The 14,093-nt window shown below is 38.8% G+C and overlaps 1 protein-coding gene across 1 annotated transcript in view; it reads left to right on the top strand.

Annotated features, from left to right (window-relative positions):
* ASPM (assembly factor for spindle microtubules) overlaps positions 1-14,093 on the top strand; it is a 51,573-nt gene that overhangs the window by 14,525 nt on the left and 22,955 nt on the right. Inside the window, exons 11-18 of the mRNA XM_019637990.1 lie at positions 1,226-1,371; positions 1,454-1,539; positions 1,973-2,194; positions 3,138-3,345; positions 3,444-3,586; positions 3,694-3,810; positions 7,284-7,478; positions 13,007-14,087. Of these exons, the coding sequence (XP_019493535.1) occupies positions 1,226-1,371; positions 1,454-1,539; positions 1,973-2,194; positions 3,138-3,345; positions 3,444-3,586; positions 3,694-3,810; positions 7,284-7,478; positions 13,007-14,087 (2,198 nt within the window). The remainder of the gene's footprint in view (positions 1-1,225; positions 1,372-1,453; positions 1,540-1,972; positions 2,195-3,137; positions 3,346-3,443; positions 3,587-3,693; positions 3,811-7,283; positions 7,479-13,006; positions 14,088-14,093) is intronic.

Below are 14,093 nucleotides of genomic sequence, written 5' to 3'. Positions count from 1 at the left end.
CCATCTATTTTCTGGCCAATAAGAATTCATATTTTTAGGCTTTTCCCACTTTCCATGAGGAGCACTGAATGGATGTATGTTCACCGCAATTTTTTTTCACAACAGAAGACATTTTTATGCTTTTACAGGAGTTACTGAGGACTTAGTTACTGAGGATATTGATGCTTTGTGGTTGTGCAGGAACTCTCACTAGTTAAAAGAGTCAGTCTTGCAAAACAAATTTCTGTTGTCTTCAGTGTCAGTGCAATGGACTTAGATCTTTGCAGTCCTTTGCGGATCCCTGGGAATGGCTGACCCACCCAGTGCCGGAAGTGATGTCGGCGTGTCGCTGCTGCATAGGCACTCCGAGCCTGGATTGGTGGAGGCATAGAGTGGCTTCAGGCTGCTCTCTATCTAATCTCTAGAAATACGAGTCTATAAACAGTTCTGCCTGACTTCAGCTCTATGCAGTAATCCGATGGGGCCTGCTTTTTCTGTGGGTTGGCGATTATTGTCTTGTAGATAAAACACTAGTGACCTGGATGTTATCAGGGGCTTGGATTTCAACTGTGGTGTATATGTCTTTGTGATATAGGCAGTCAAGTAATTTTATGGTAATCTGGTATAGATTTAAGAGAGTGGATTTGCAAGCTGAGGAAATGGGGTTTTCGTTTTGATGTTAGTTCTGTCATTACCAGCTATTGGGTTGTCGGAAAAGTCATGACGCACTTTTGCAATGAAAAACAGAAAAAAGACGTCATGACTTTTCCGACAACCAGTGTAATGACCATGGATGACTTCCTGAGCTCCTCTGGGCTTTGGATTCTTCATCAGCAACACCTGCTCTGATGGTGGGATTTGCCCCAAGGACTAAAATAAGAAAAGGAAGTACTTCCTTGATGTGTAGAATGCAGTTGCCCCTCAAAAAAAATCCTGTTACCTTTTCTTTTCACCCCCTTTCTGTATAGAACCCTGTTATTTTGTTCATGTGTGCTTTTGTGTGTGTATGTCTCATGTTTCTTTCTTATATTTGTTCATTGACCTCAGCCCCAGGCTTAAAATGAGAAATAACTCTATTTGCTGACTATGGCACAACAAGGTTTTGATAGAGTTTTGGAATCTTTCTAACCTAAAACTCTTTAAATTGGGGGGATTTCTGTGGGTGATAACTGTATTTAAATGAAGTTCACATTTCTTACATGTGTTTAATATAACCATCTCATCTGAAAACCCCTTAACCTGCTAGGCGAGCCATGGAACTCCTCACACAGAGCTGGGATCTCTCAAAGAGACTCCGAGTTCCCGCCATCAGCCGTCTGCAGAAGGTGCACAACGTTGACCTTGTCCTTCAGGTTCTGAGGGCCCGAGGGATCCAGTTAAATGATGAGTATGGTGAGCTGAGTCACGCTTTCTCTTCCCGATGACAACATTTATGTGCCTGCATTGTGCTGAAGGGCTGTCTTTTCATTTGCAGGAAGCCCCATCCTGTCTAAGGATATTGTGGATAGGCACAGAGAAAAAACTCTCGCATTGCTGTGGAAAATAGCGTTCGCTTTCCAGGTATTCTATATACATTAGGTACATTTGCACTTTTTATCAGTTTGTCAAATCAACACTAACAGTTGTAACTACCACTTAGTAGACCTTATTCTGTCCCAGGAACTGTGATAATTGCTTTCTGTGTATTCCAGTTTTATCTTCCCAGCACTCTTATGAGGTAGGTGTTACCACCACCTCACAGGTGAAGAAACTGAAACAAAAGGTCACATCACTGATAGGAAGTGAGGATGAGATTGGAACCAGGCTGGTGTGGCCTTAAATCTCATGGACCTAACACTACGTGTTCCGTCACGTCTGTGTAGGCTCGTTTGCTTTAAAAAAAAAAACAAAAAAACCAGAAGAAGACTTGAACTTCTGTGGGTTAAAAATAATATATGAAAAGGTATATTATCCTTTTAAAGACAAATTTATCTTTTTTTTATGTCTGTTTCAGGTGGATATTTCTCTTAATTTAGATCAGTTAAAGGAAGAAATTGACTTTTTAAAACTCACATGGAGTATGAAGAAAACAATGTCTGCACTCTCATGCCATTCTGATACTGTTCTCAATAAGAAAAAAGACAGAAGGTTGAGTAATCCTTTTGAACAATATAGTGAAAGCATAAAGCTGTTGATGGAGTGGGTAAATGCTGTTTGTGCCTTCTATAATAAAAAAGTAAGTTTCTTCGTTTTTGTTTTAGCCAGTATGTTTAAATAAATTTTGGCTAAAGTCAATTAAACTTAATGCATAAAATTTTTTTTTCATTTCTTAAATAATTTTTTATTTATTTATACATATATATATGTATAATGTATATATATGTATATATATGGAGATTATATATATATATATCTCTCTCTCCAAACTTTTCATCCAGTGAGTGAGGGCATTATCATATATCATATTATCTAATCTAAGATATCACCAGTTATATAAATCATGACTATTTTATGAATCACTAAGAAAAAAAAAATGCCCTAGTTGGGGGTGTTAATAGGAGACCCTTGCGTAGAACTGGGGCACCAAGGATCACACACTTATAATACAGGTAAGTGCAAATAAACCCACAACCAGAAAGGGACAATAGGAAACCTTACCACTTGGTAGACGGAAGAGGAAAAAAAATCTAAGTTGAGTCTTGTTATATTGATGCTGTATGTTTACATGAAATAGACCTTTAAGTATAAATACATGAAAATGAGTTGTTCTGACACATGAATAAAATATTTGGTAAGGAGAATAAAACATGAAAAATGATACAGAGTACATGTAACTAAATATGGTAAACTTATATCCTGAACAAATATCATTAATACAAAAATGGTCAAATATATGGATGAACCTCCAGGTTTTAATTAAGTACCAGAGAGCCACTGAGGACTCTAGGGAGAATGTGCTCCGTGCCTTTCTCTCGTGACTTCTGGTGTTGGTGGCGTCCTCGGCGTTCTTGGCTTGTAGACATAGCACTCCAGCCTGTACCCTCCCGTGGCATTCTCTGTGTGTGCCTGTCTCCGTCTCTGCTTTTCTTATAAGGATGCTTCTCATTGTATTAGAACCCACCTTAATCCTAGATGACCTCATCTTAATTCATTAAATCTTCAATGGTCTTTCCAATCAGGTGGAGAATTTTACAGTGTCTTTCTCAGACGGCCGTGTGCTGTGTTACCTGATTCACCACTATCATCCGTGCTACGTGCCTTTTGCCTCCATATGTCAGCGTACCACTCAAACGGTGGAATGTGCACAGACCGGATCGGTGGTACTCAATTCATCCTCTGAATCTGATGAGAGTTGCCTGGATATGTCTCTTAAAGCACTTGATCACGGTCAGTCCTTGTTGGTTAATTAACATTTCAACCTTATCTTTGCCATGTCTGATTTTTGGCCAGAGCAGTCTAATCTCTCTTTTTCACTTGCATAGTAGAAAATACGTCAGAACTATGCAAAGAACTCCTAGAAAATGAAAAGAAGAATTTTCAGTTGGTTAGGTCTGCGGTTCGAGACCTCGGTGGGATCCCTGCTATGATTCATCATTCAGATATGTCAAATACAATTCCAGACGAAAAGGTAAGTAAAAGCATTTGCTCACTAACAGCTGAATGACAGGGCCTCAGAAGGTGACAGGAAGTGGACTCCTTTGTGTCGATCTTGTTTCTATCTTTTCTGTTTTCTAGGTGGTTATTACCTATCTGTCGTTTCTTTGTGCAAGGCTTTTGGATCTCCGCAGAGAAACTCGAGCTGCTCGGCTCATACAGACAACCTGGAGAAAGTTTAAACTGAAGCACCATCAGGTACTCCTAAAAAAGGCAAACATTACGACGCAAATGCTAGTTCGAGTGATTATCGATACGGTTTTTACATTTTACTGATGTTTGAAATTACTGAGGAAATTTTGATAATCACATGTGCTCTGAGTTGGGGACGGATATTTCTGCCTAACTCCTGATGTCCCCTTCGTTGGGCATATCTTCCCGTCTCTGTCCACCCTTTCGCTTTGTCTGCTCTAGGGTAAGTGGCATAGCTTATCCACTTTGTAAGTTTGGGAAAAATAAACTGGGGGAACCTGACTCAGCCACCCCTCCTTCCCCTGGGAACCTGACTTGCCTCCAGGGAACAGGCGCTGTCCATTCATTTTTCATACTGTGCCCTGGAGGCTTGACCTCAGTTAGGGCTGCTTGGGCCTGGGTGTCAAGTGTCTGATACTGCGGTTCAGTTAGCCAGCATGTTGTCTGCCATGAAACTGTTTCCAGTTTACCCTTTGTTGTTTTAAAGTAGTTTGGTGTTTATTTCTCAAAATGTTTAGGACCCGGTCACTGACGTAGAGATGCTATTATTGTTTCTCTTTGTGGCCCCAATAGTGTGAGAATTTGCATTCACATAAAATGAGTGTTTTCTTGAGCTCTGAGAACAGTGTCATTTTTGATAATCTGAAAAATAGTCTCCTTGATCAAGCTGAACAGGCTATTTTAATCCTTTTACCTCCCTAATCCTACCACTAATAAAGCTATATTTATTTATTCATTTGGAGACATCAAACCAAATAAAACAAGCAGCCACGCTTAATAAATTTTATCAGATATTTCAGAAATATGTTCCACCCGATTTTGGTCCTCAGATTTGAATTACAGTGCGTTTCTGATAAAGTTCTTAGTGTCTGTACAAAGCAGCTACATTCTGGCCACTCTTAAACATGCTGTGTATCCTCCCCTCCCGTGTCAGAGTTGGGAGGAACACTGATTGAAATAGGTTGCCCTGCCCCGCGCAGTCTCAGTGGGAAATGGGGAGGGGCTTACGCAGCGGCCTTCTCTGCGGCCTGCCATCCTCCATCCTCCGGCCTTTGTTCCCCTCTTCTGCTCAGGCCTGCCCACTTGCCCACGTGTCTCTTGGAGGATAACTTTGTACGTCTGGAGGCTTCTTGAAGAATTGCTTTAGGAAAGCTTTCAGGCAAGACTCTCTTTTGGTCAGTCCTCACATTATTTCATTCTTTTTATATGACATTAAACGAGAGATTTAAAATTCTGAGAAGCAGGTCTCAATCAGAATGTTTTGGTTTGTTTTTTAAATAATGATATCTGCTTCCCAAGATAGCCTTTTATGAATCAGATATTAACTGCAGAGTTTTCTTAGCCTTTTTTTTGGTGAGATCCTTTTCTTTATCCCTTTAGTTCAGATCATGGAAATTCCCCTTTTATGAAGACCACTGCTTCTCCTTCCTCCAGGTGCTTCTTTTGTTATGTAGTAGTACTGTAGCACCCAGTTATTTCATTTGCTATTTAGATCATTAAGCAGTAGGTTCCCTCTATATTCTAGTAGAAATATTAAGCGAGTAAGCATGTAGACATTGCCCTGAGGTAGCTACTTTTCAGGTTTTATAGTTTGCTTTCATGCCTCTGATGTGAATCGTATTAACTGTCCATTGAGAACAGAATGGCTCCAGTGGTGACAAGGCAGCACTGGCCAACAGCCACCCTTACCCGGTGAGTGAAGCAGAGTCATCCAGGGGTCCCCTGGCACATTCCACCTCTTAGCTCCTGTCAGTGAGGAGGCACCAACTCTAAAGCACAGACAACTCTTGTGTTTGGCCCGTATACAAGCAAAATAGAAGTAAGTTGGTAACAGTGTAGGATTAGAAATGATGACACGCAGTCTGACTTAGTTCGAGAAGAGGCAGCGACCGGGACCTGGGGACTGTCCTCATTAGTTCATGCAACTTCACATGCTTGCTAGTTTCTGTAGCATGTGCTTCTTTGCATTTACCTGCTTTCCATCTGGAGCTTCTCTAACGTCACATGAAATTGCTTCCTGTCACTATGCTTGAGGCGGAGACGATTTCCCGACCAGGGTAAGTTGCAGCTGACCTCAGCCTGCTGTATCTGAGAACACCCCGGGCACTTAGAACTTTTGACTCAGATGCTGCTTTTGAACTGCATCGTATTTTTTTAAGCCAATGGAGGGTGCTTTTATTTTCACCTGATTTGTTTTTTTTTTAATTGTGCTAAAGAACACATATTGTAAAATGTGACTGTTTTTAAGTGTGCTATTCGGTAGCGTCGGGGGCACTGACACTGTGTTAGACAGAGCTCCTCAGAGCTCCTTAGAACGGTCCAGTCTTTTCTTGCTCAGCAGAGTGAGCCAGTGTGTGGCCTCCACGGGTCCTTTGTATTTGCTTCAGACCATTGATCGCCTCTCTTCTTTGTCAGAATCTCGGTTTGATCCCTTCCATAGTTGACTGCTCCATGCTGTGTAGTTCCCACCAGAGACACCAAGAATTGATTACAATTAAATTATAAGTAGACTCTGTAGTTAGTCTGTGTACAGCCCACAAAGGGTCATCAGACACGCTCTAACTTGTTTCTTACCGTCAGAGGGAACAACTCATATTCTAGTTTCCAATTCAGGTGAGCCAGCGTGACCTAAATCTAGCCTTGAAGGCCATAGCAAAGTGCTGAGAGTATGAGCTCTGAAGCCAGACTGCGTCCTATGGTGGCCCAACAGTCTGTCTGCTGGGGGTGCCTGGTGGTCACGAGAGTAGTTGGTCCCTGCTCACCTCTTATGGTCAAGGTTAAATAAATTATTACTCATGGAGTGTTTAGAATGGTGCCTGATACCGGTGAGTATTTAGTATATGTTGTTACTCATCGTGATTCGTTATCAGAAGTAACAGGTAGAGAGGTGCAGGGTCCTGGTCTCTTCGGCCATGACTGTTGGGAGGCCCTGATGCTACAACCAATATTCTGCTCTGTTCAGTTGAGCCTCTGTGGTTTGAAGCCACATGTGTTCTAATGTAAAGGGGTATTTTGCTTCTCTCTTTTTGTGAATTCCTTTGTTCAAATTGTAACATAGCCTTATATTGCAAAGCATTTTGTTTATTTTAGCATTTTTTTTTCTTTTTCTTTCATACAATCCATCCCTTTTTTAAAAGTTAAGCATGAATTCACTGGACCTGAGAAACATGCCATATTTAAGTTGCCTTTATATTGACTACTGAGCATTTGTAATGTATCAAACATGTCTGTGATCTATATCTTACGATGATATTTCCTAGGAGTCTGTGTTTCATCATATCAATATATCTGCTATTCTACCTATCAGCCATTTCAACATTCCCGGAAGTATCTCTACTGCAAAGAGGGGTCTGGGTGTGTTTTATTTCTAGGATCAATTTGATTAATATTTAACAGATGATCTTCTTACAAATAATAATTTAGGGTCTTAAGTGATTAAGTGTTTCATTGTTTGGATTGTTTTGTTTTGTTTTTTTTAGGAGAGAGACAAAGCTGCAATAATTATTCAATCAGCTGTAATCAATTTTCTAACTAAACAACGATTGAAAAAGAAGGTTAACGCAGCATTGGTCATTCAGAAATATTGGCGAAGGCTCTTAGAACAGAGAAAACTATTAATGTTAAAAAAGGAAAACCTAGAAAAAGCTCAGAATAAATCAGCATTAATAATTCAGGTATAGTATCATGGAATTTTTGAATTTTAAGAGTTTGAATGACTTTTTAAGGAAGAAAGTGAAATATAATGTTTTAAATTATTATATTTTAGCCTTCTGTGTTTTATATCGCACTTTAACAAATATTTCACACCTCCCACTACCTGTGAGACTGCTATGTCCGCGTGATGCTCAAACAGCTGGGAATGCCTTCTTTCCTCTGGGGGAGCAAACAATCTGATTCTACCCCTTTTGCTGTGTTGTTTTGTTTTAGAGGTTTGCAGTCCTCCCCTCAGTGGGACATGCTGGCACACGGTGCCTTTCTACTTTGTACATCCATGTACCAAGCTCTCTTTTATCTTTACTGTGAACCCTGGAAACCGCGTTTGGGATAAGTGTGCATGTTTTCCTTAGATGGCACACAGTGGAAATATTGCTATAGGACGCCTATGTTATTTTTCTACTTAGTAAAACACATGTTAACATATCTACTTTATAGAGTAGACATACTCCTTACATGTCTGTTAGCTTTGATGTTAGATCCTATTTTAGAAACATCAGAGAGGGGTACTGTTTAAATTTGCCCTGTGGAATGCCATTGACATTTCAGCCCATAATTTTATAAATTTGGTAATTTTTGCATCTGACTACTGCTACTAATTAGTGAGGGATTCTGGTAAGATAAATGATCTTTCTTTTAAACCTTTTTTTAATGTGAAATAATACACATAGAAAATTGCACAAAACACCAATGTAGAACCTGACGTACTGGTTTTTCTCAAAGCCGAATACCCATGTAACCACCACCTAGGTCAGCAAGTAGAATATTGGCAGCCTTTCAGAAGCCATTTCTCAGCCAGTTAGCTTTCCTACGCCGGCAATGATCCTAATATATACTAATCACGCATTTTTCCTTCATATCTTCCTTAAATTCTGTAGTTTTGTCTTGCTTGTTCTTTGAGACTGGCTTTTTTGTTTTTGCTCATCATAATGCCTTGAGACTCATCCAAGTTGTTTATTCCTTTTTACTGCTGAGTATTATTCCATCATATGGATGGACCACATTTTGATTATGCATTCATCTGTTGAAGGATATTTGTGTTGTTCTCAGTTTTAGGTGATTTCATGTCATTAGGGTAAATATTGCTAGGTCATTTGCTAAGTGTATGTCTAACTTTGTAAGATGCCGCCAAATTGTTTTCTAGCATGGTTATTCCGTTTTGCTTTCCCACTCCTGTGCCAGAGTCGTAACTGTTCCATATCCTCACCAACACTGTGTTGTCCTGCTTTTCAGCCCTTTTGACAGGTGTGTAGTGGTGTCTCATCTTGGTTTAATGGCTAATGATGTCTGTTTTCAAATGCTTCCTTGCCTTCCAGATATCTTCTTTGGTGAAGTATCTGTTGAAATCTTATGCCCGTTTTTATTGAGTTGCTTATTTTAGTGATCTTTGAGTTGTTTCTATATTTTGGATACAAGTGTCTTTTGTCAGTGATTTACATCTGTTTTCTCCTAGTTTACAGAAAAAGTTCGCTCATCCCTGATCTTCATGAGTGTTCTTAAAAGAATGTGTATTCTGTTATTGTTGGATGGAGTGTTCTAGAAACGTCAGTTAGATCCACTTGGTTGATGGCGTTTAGTTCTTTTATATCCTTACTGAGCTTCTGTTCGTTCTTTTACTGAGAGAGCGGTGTTTAAGTCTCCGGCTATAACTGTGGGCGTGTCTTTCTCCTTTCAGTTCTTTCAGTTTTGTCTCCATGTGTTTTGAAGCTGTGTTGTTAGGTTCATACACAGTTGGGATTATTATGTCTTTTCGGTATTTCACCATTATGGAGTGTTCCTTTTTATCCCTTGTAATTTTCTTTGCCCTGAAGACTCCGTTGCTTGCTACTCACATAACCACTACAGCTTTCACTTGATTATCATTTGCAGCGCATATTTTTATCCTTTTTTATTTTTAATTAACTACCTATATTATTATATATGGTGAAGTCTAGATAGCATATAGTTTTTATATTTTGAAAATCTGTCTTTTAATTGGTGATTTAGGCCATTTATATTTCAGGTATTAATTGATATGTTTGGATTTAGGTCTATCATTTTATTGTTTATTTTCTGAATATTTGCTTTTTTTTTTCATTTTTCTCTTTCCCCATATCTGTCTTTTCAATTATTTGAACACTTGTTAGTTTTACATCTTAGTTTATTTTGTTTATGACTATATCCTTTTGTACAGGATTTTTTTTTAGTAGTTGTTCTAGGGGTTACAGTATACATAACTTTTAATCAACTTAGAATGAATATTTTATCAGTTTAACTGGAATGTAGAAAACTTACCACTCTCTAGGTCCCTTTGGGCCCTCCCCTGCTTTCATATGGTAGTGGTCTTATTACATCTACATACAACTAAAACATCAGGCAGGCAGTGTTATCTTTTTGTCTTCAATCATAATAAATATTTCAAACAACACAGGATAATTAATGTAGATATTTATCATTTCTGTTGCTTTGCTTGCTTTTTTTGTACTACATTTTTTGCAATTTATGAACCAACAATGATACATTATTATTAACTGAAGTCCATGGTTCACACTAGGGTTCACTGTTTGTGTTGTGTAGTTATGTGTGTTTGGCAAAAGTCTTGCTCTTAAAATCCTCTGGGCTCCACCTCTTCATTACTTACCCTCCCTGGCAACCACTGATCTTGTTACTGTCTCTATAGTTCTGCTTTTTCCAGAATGTCATATAGTTTGAATTCATCACTATGTAGCCTTCTCAGCTTGGCGTGTCTCACTTAGCAATATATATACATTGAAGGTTTTTTTACATCTTTTCCTGGCTTGATAACTCATTTCTTTTTTATCACTGAGTAATGTTCCATTGTATGAATGTACTTTTTTTTAATCCATTCACCTATTTGAAGGATATCTTGGTTGCTTCTCATTTGGGGCAATTATGGATAAAGGTGTTCTAAACATTTGTGTGCAGGTTTTCTGAAGACGTAAGCTTTCGACTTCTTTCAGTAGGTACCTAAGAGTGCAATTGCTTGATTATGTAATAAAACTATGTTTCTGTTTGTAAGAAACTGCAAACTGCCTTCCAGAGTGGCTGTACCATTTGCATTCCCACCAGCAATGAATGAGAGTTCCAGTTGCTCCACTTCCTGACCAGTGTTTGACTTTGTCAGTGTTTTAGATTTCTGCCATTCTATTAGGTGTGGATTGGCATCACGTTGTTGTTTCACTTTGTAGTTCTCTAATCCCATTTGATGTTGGGCATCTTTGTATATGCTTATTTACCATTATCTATCTCCTTTGGTAGGAATTTAGATCTTTTGCTTATATTTTAATTTTTATTGCCTATTTTCTGATTTCTTATCATTGCATTTTAAGGGTTTTTTGTATATTTGGATACAAATCCTTTATCAAATATGTATTTTGCAAATATTTTCACCTAACCTTATCTTTTTGTTCTGTTAAGTCTTTCCTGAACAAAATTTTTTAATTTTAGTGAAACCTAGCATCAATTTTTGTTTTTTCATGGATTATGCTTTTGGTGTTATTTCTGAAAAGCCATTGCCAAATCCAAAGTCACTTAGGTATTCTACTGTTATCTCCTAGAAGTATTATAGTTTTACATTTTACATTTAGATCTATTATCCATTTTAGTTAACTTTTGTGAAAGGTTAAGAGTCAATGTTTAGATTCATTTTTTTTAATATGTCCACTTGTTTCAGCACCATTTGTTGAAAAAAGAAAACAGACCTATTCTTTATCCATTCAGTTGTCACTGACCTGTTGACTGTGTTGTATGGGTCTATTTCTGGGCTTTCTATTCTGTCCCATTGGTCTCTTTGTCTATTATTTTGCGAATACCACATGGTCTCCATTACTGTAACTTTATAATAAGTTTTGAAGTTGGATAATATTTGATTTCCAACTTTGTTCTTTGTCAATATTGTGTTTGCTATTTTGAGTCTTCAGCTTCTCCATATAAACGTTAGCATTTGTTGGGTGTAGGCCACAAGTCTTCTGATCAACCTTCAGCGGGTATGACTTCAATGTCAGTTCCTTTTTTCAAAGCCTTTACAGTGATAATTGTACAGTTCCATGTGTGTGTCACCCACTAGCCAGTCTGGAGTCCAGGTGGTGGTCTATCTCTTAACTCATTTCTCAAAGTCTCGTCTGCTATTAGACCCACATGTACACAGCTTCTCGGTGACCCCAGGGATTCATCAACAACATAAAGGGAGTGCGTCCCTGAGCTGTCCCTTCTCTTTAACCATCCTGGTACTCTCCGGGTACTTAGGGCTGCCCTGTTTGGTCCTCCAGCCAGAAAGCTGAAGCTTTAGTTACTCTGGAATGCCCTGTTCTTTCCAAACCATTTTGCATAAATAAGCTTAACTTTACTTGGACGAATGTTTTAATTACTTACGCATCTCTTCCTAGTAAGAGAAGTAATGTGGTGTGCACATCATTTCTTGTCAGGCTGAAGGGTAGGAATGAAATCACAGTCAACACATAGTGGAGGGAAAAGGCCATATCTACTGGGGAAAACCTCGAGGGTCAGCAAGGTGTACGTTCTCCCTACCTGCCCTCACCTGTGGGTCAGGGTGCGTGGGCCAAGCGCAGGTGCGTGCAGAACAGGCAGAGCTCTCTGGAGGGCGGTGCCAGCCCTGCACTGCTTCCTTCTTATGTGAGAGACGTTGAGATGCCGCAGGAGGCTCCCCAGGGCCCGTCCCAATCTCAGCACTATTTGGAGTGTTTTAGCCGAAGGAATGGTTTCATCGCTAGAAGGACACCCAGAGCTTGATGACCAGTAGCCAGGCGCCATGTAGAGACCCACAACTAGAATCAGCTCGAGACTCGGTGGCTCTCTCTGTTGAGCTGGCACATTGCTGGGTTACCGGAGGGGTTAGGGAGTGTGGGGTGGGGTGGGAAGGAGGCGGCCCGGCTGCTTTATCGCTTCTTAAGTCTTTCCAGAATTCTGATGCTTAACCATGAATCTGTAATTCCTAAATTGGGGAAAAGGAAGTAATTTTATTTCTAACGAGTGACTAGGCTCACTTATTTCTCAAATTCCTGAGTTTATGTCATCAGGCCTGCAATGTGATGGTATAGGATCCCTCACATAGTTTCCAATCGTTATAAGATAGCTTAGTGACCTTGATGAAAGGCAGATATAAGATCCAGAGATACATATTCATAGGAAATTACTTAGAACCAGTAGATAGCAGAATATTATTATAGTTTTACTTTGATTCTTCTAATATGTTATCCTAATATAAAATAAATTTGCTTATATTTCTTCCGTCTCTGGAATACAAATGCCATATATATATCAGGAGTGAGAGAATGATTTCTGAATTGGCCACAGCTGTGTTCATGTAGAAACTAAGCTACATACAAAATAGACAAATATCTTTTTCAAAACTATTGTTTTTTAATGTGTTAATTTTTAAGCATAATGTTAGAAAAATTAATACTTTCAAAGGTGTTACGTATAGAAAGTTGTGTCTCTTTTTATTTGTGTTCTTTCTTACCTTTTTCAGAAATATTGGAGAAGATATTCCACTAGAAAAAAGTTTCTGAAATTGAAGCATTACTCAGTCATCCTGCAATCAAGGATAAGAATGATAATTGCTGTTGCTTCTTATAAACGATATCTTTGGGCTACAGTTACAATTCAGAGGCATTGGCTTGCTTGCTTAAGAAGAAAACAGGATCAACAGAGATACAAAAAGCTAAAATCATCAACCCTTATAATCCAATCTCTGTTCAGAAGATGGAAGCAACATAAAATGCAATTGCAAATAAAAGCTACCATAATATTGCAAAGAGCCTTTAGACAATGGCATGCCAGGAAACGCTCTAAAGAAGAAAAATCTGCTGTTGTCATACAGTCGTGGTATAGAATGCACAAAGAATTACGGAAATACAGTCATATTAGATCTTGTATTGTTATCATCCAGACAAGATTTCGGTGCTTTCAAGCACGAAAGTTATATCGAAGAAAGAAAGAGTCTGTACTGACTATCCAGAGGTACTACCAGGCATATCTGAAAGGGAAGACCGAGCACACCAAATATTTGCAAAAACGGGCTACAGTCGTTCAACTACAGGCTGCTTTTAGGGGAATGAAAGCTCGTCATTTACACAGACAAATCAGAGCTGCTTGTGTTTTGCAGTCGTATTGGAGAATGAGACAAGAGAGGTTTCGATTTCTAAACCTTAAGAAAATTATCATCAAATTGCAGGCACACGTAAGAAAATACCAGCAAGTACAGAAATATAAGAAGATGAAAAAAGCCACCCTTGTCATTCAGATTCATTTTCGAGCTTATGTTTCAGCCAAGAAAGTTCTAGCATCTTACCAGAAAACACATTCTGCTGTCATTGTTCTACAGTCTGCATATAGAGGAATGCAAGCCAGGAAGAAGTTTAATCACATCCTAAGATCTATTGTAAAGATTCAGTCATATTATCGAGCTTATATTTCCAGAAAAAAATTTCTGAGCCTAAAACATGCTACCGTAAAGTTACAGTCAATTGTTAAGATGAAAAAAACTCGTAAACAATATTTACATATAAGAGCAGCTGCTCTGTTTATTCAGAAGTGGTACCGGTCCATAAAAATGG

Source organism: Hipposideros armiger, unplaced genomic scaffold (genome assembly GCF_001890085.2).
Source record: "Hipposideros armiger isolate ML-2016 unplaced genomic scaffold, ASM189008v1 scaffold_37, whole genome shotgun sequence".
Taxonomy (NCBI): domain Eukaryota; kingdom Metazoa; phylum Chordata; class Mammalia; order Chiroptera; family Hipposideridae; genus Hipposideros; species Hipposideros armiger.
The sequence above is the reverse complement of the archived record's forward strand: the minus strand, read 5'-3'. Positions and strand labels throughout refer to the sequence as shown.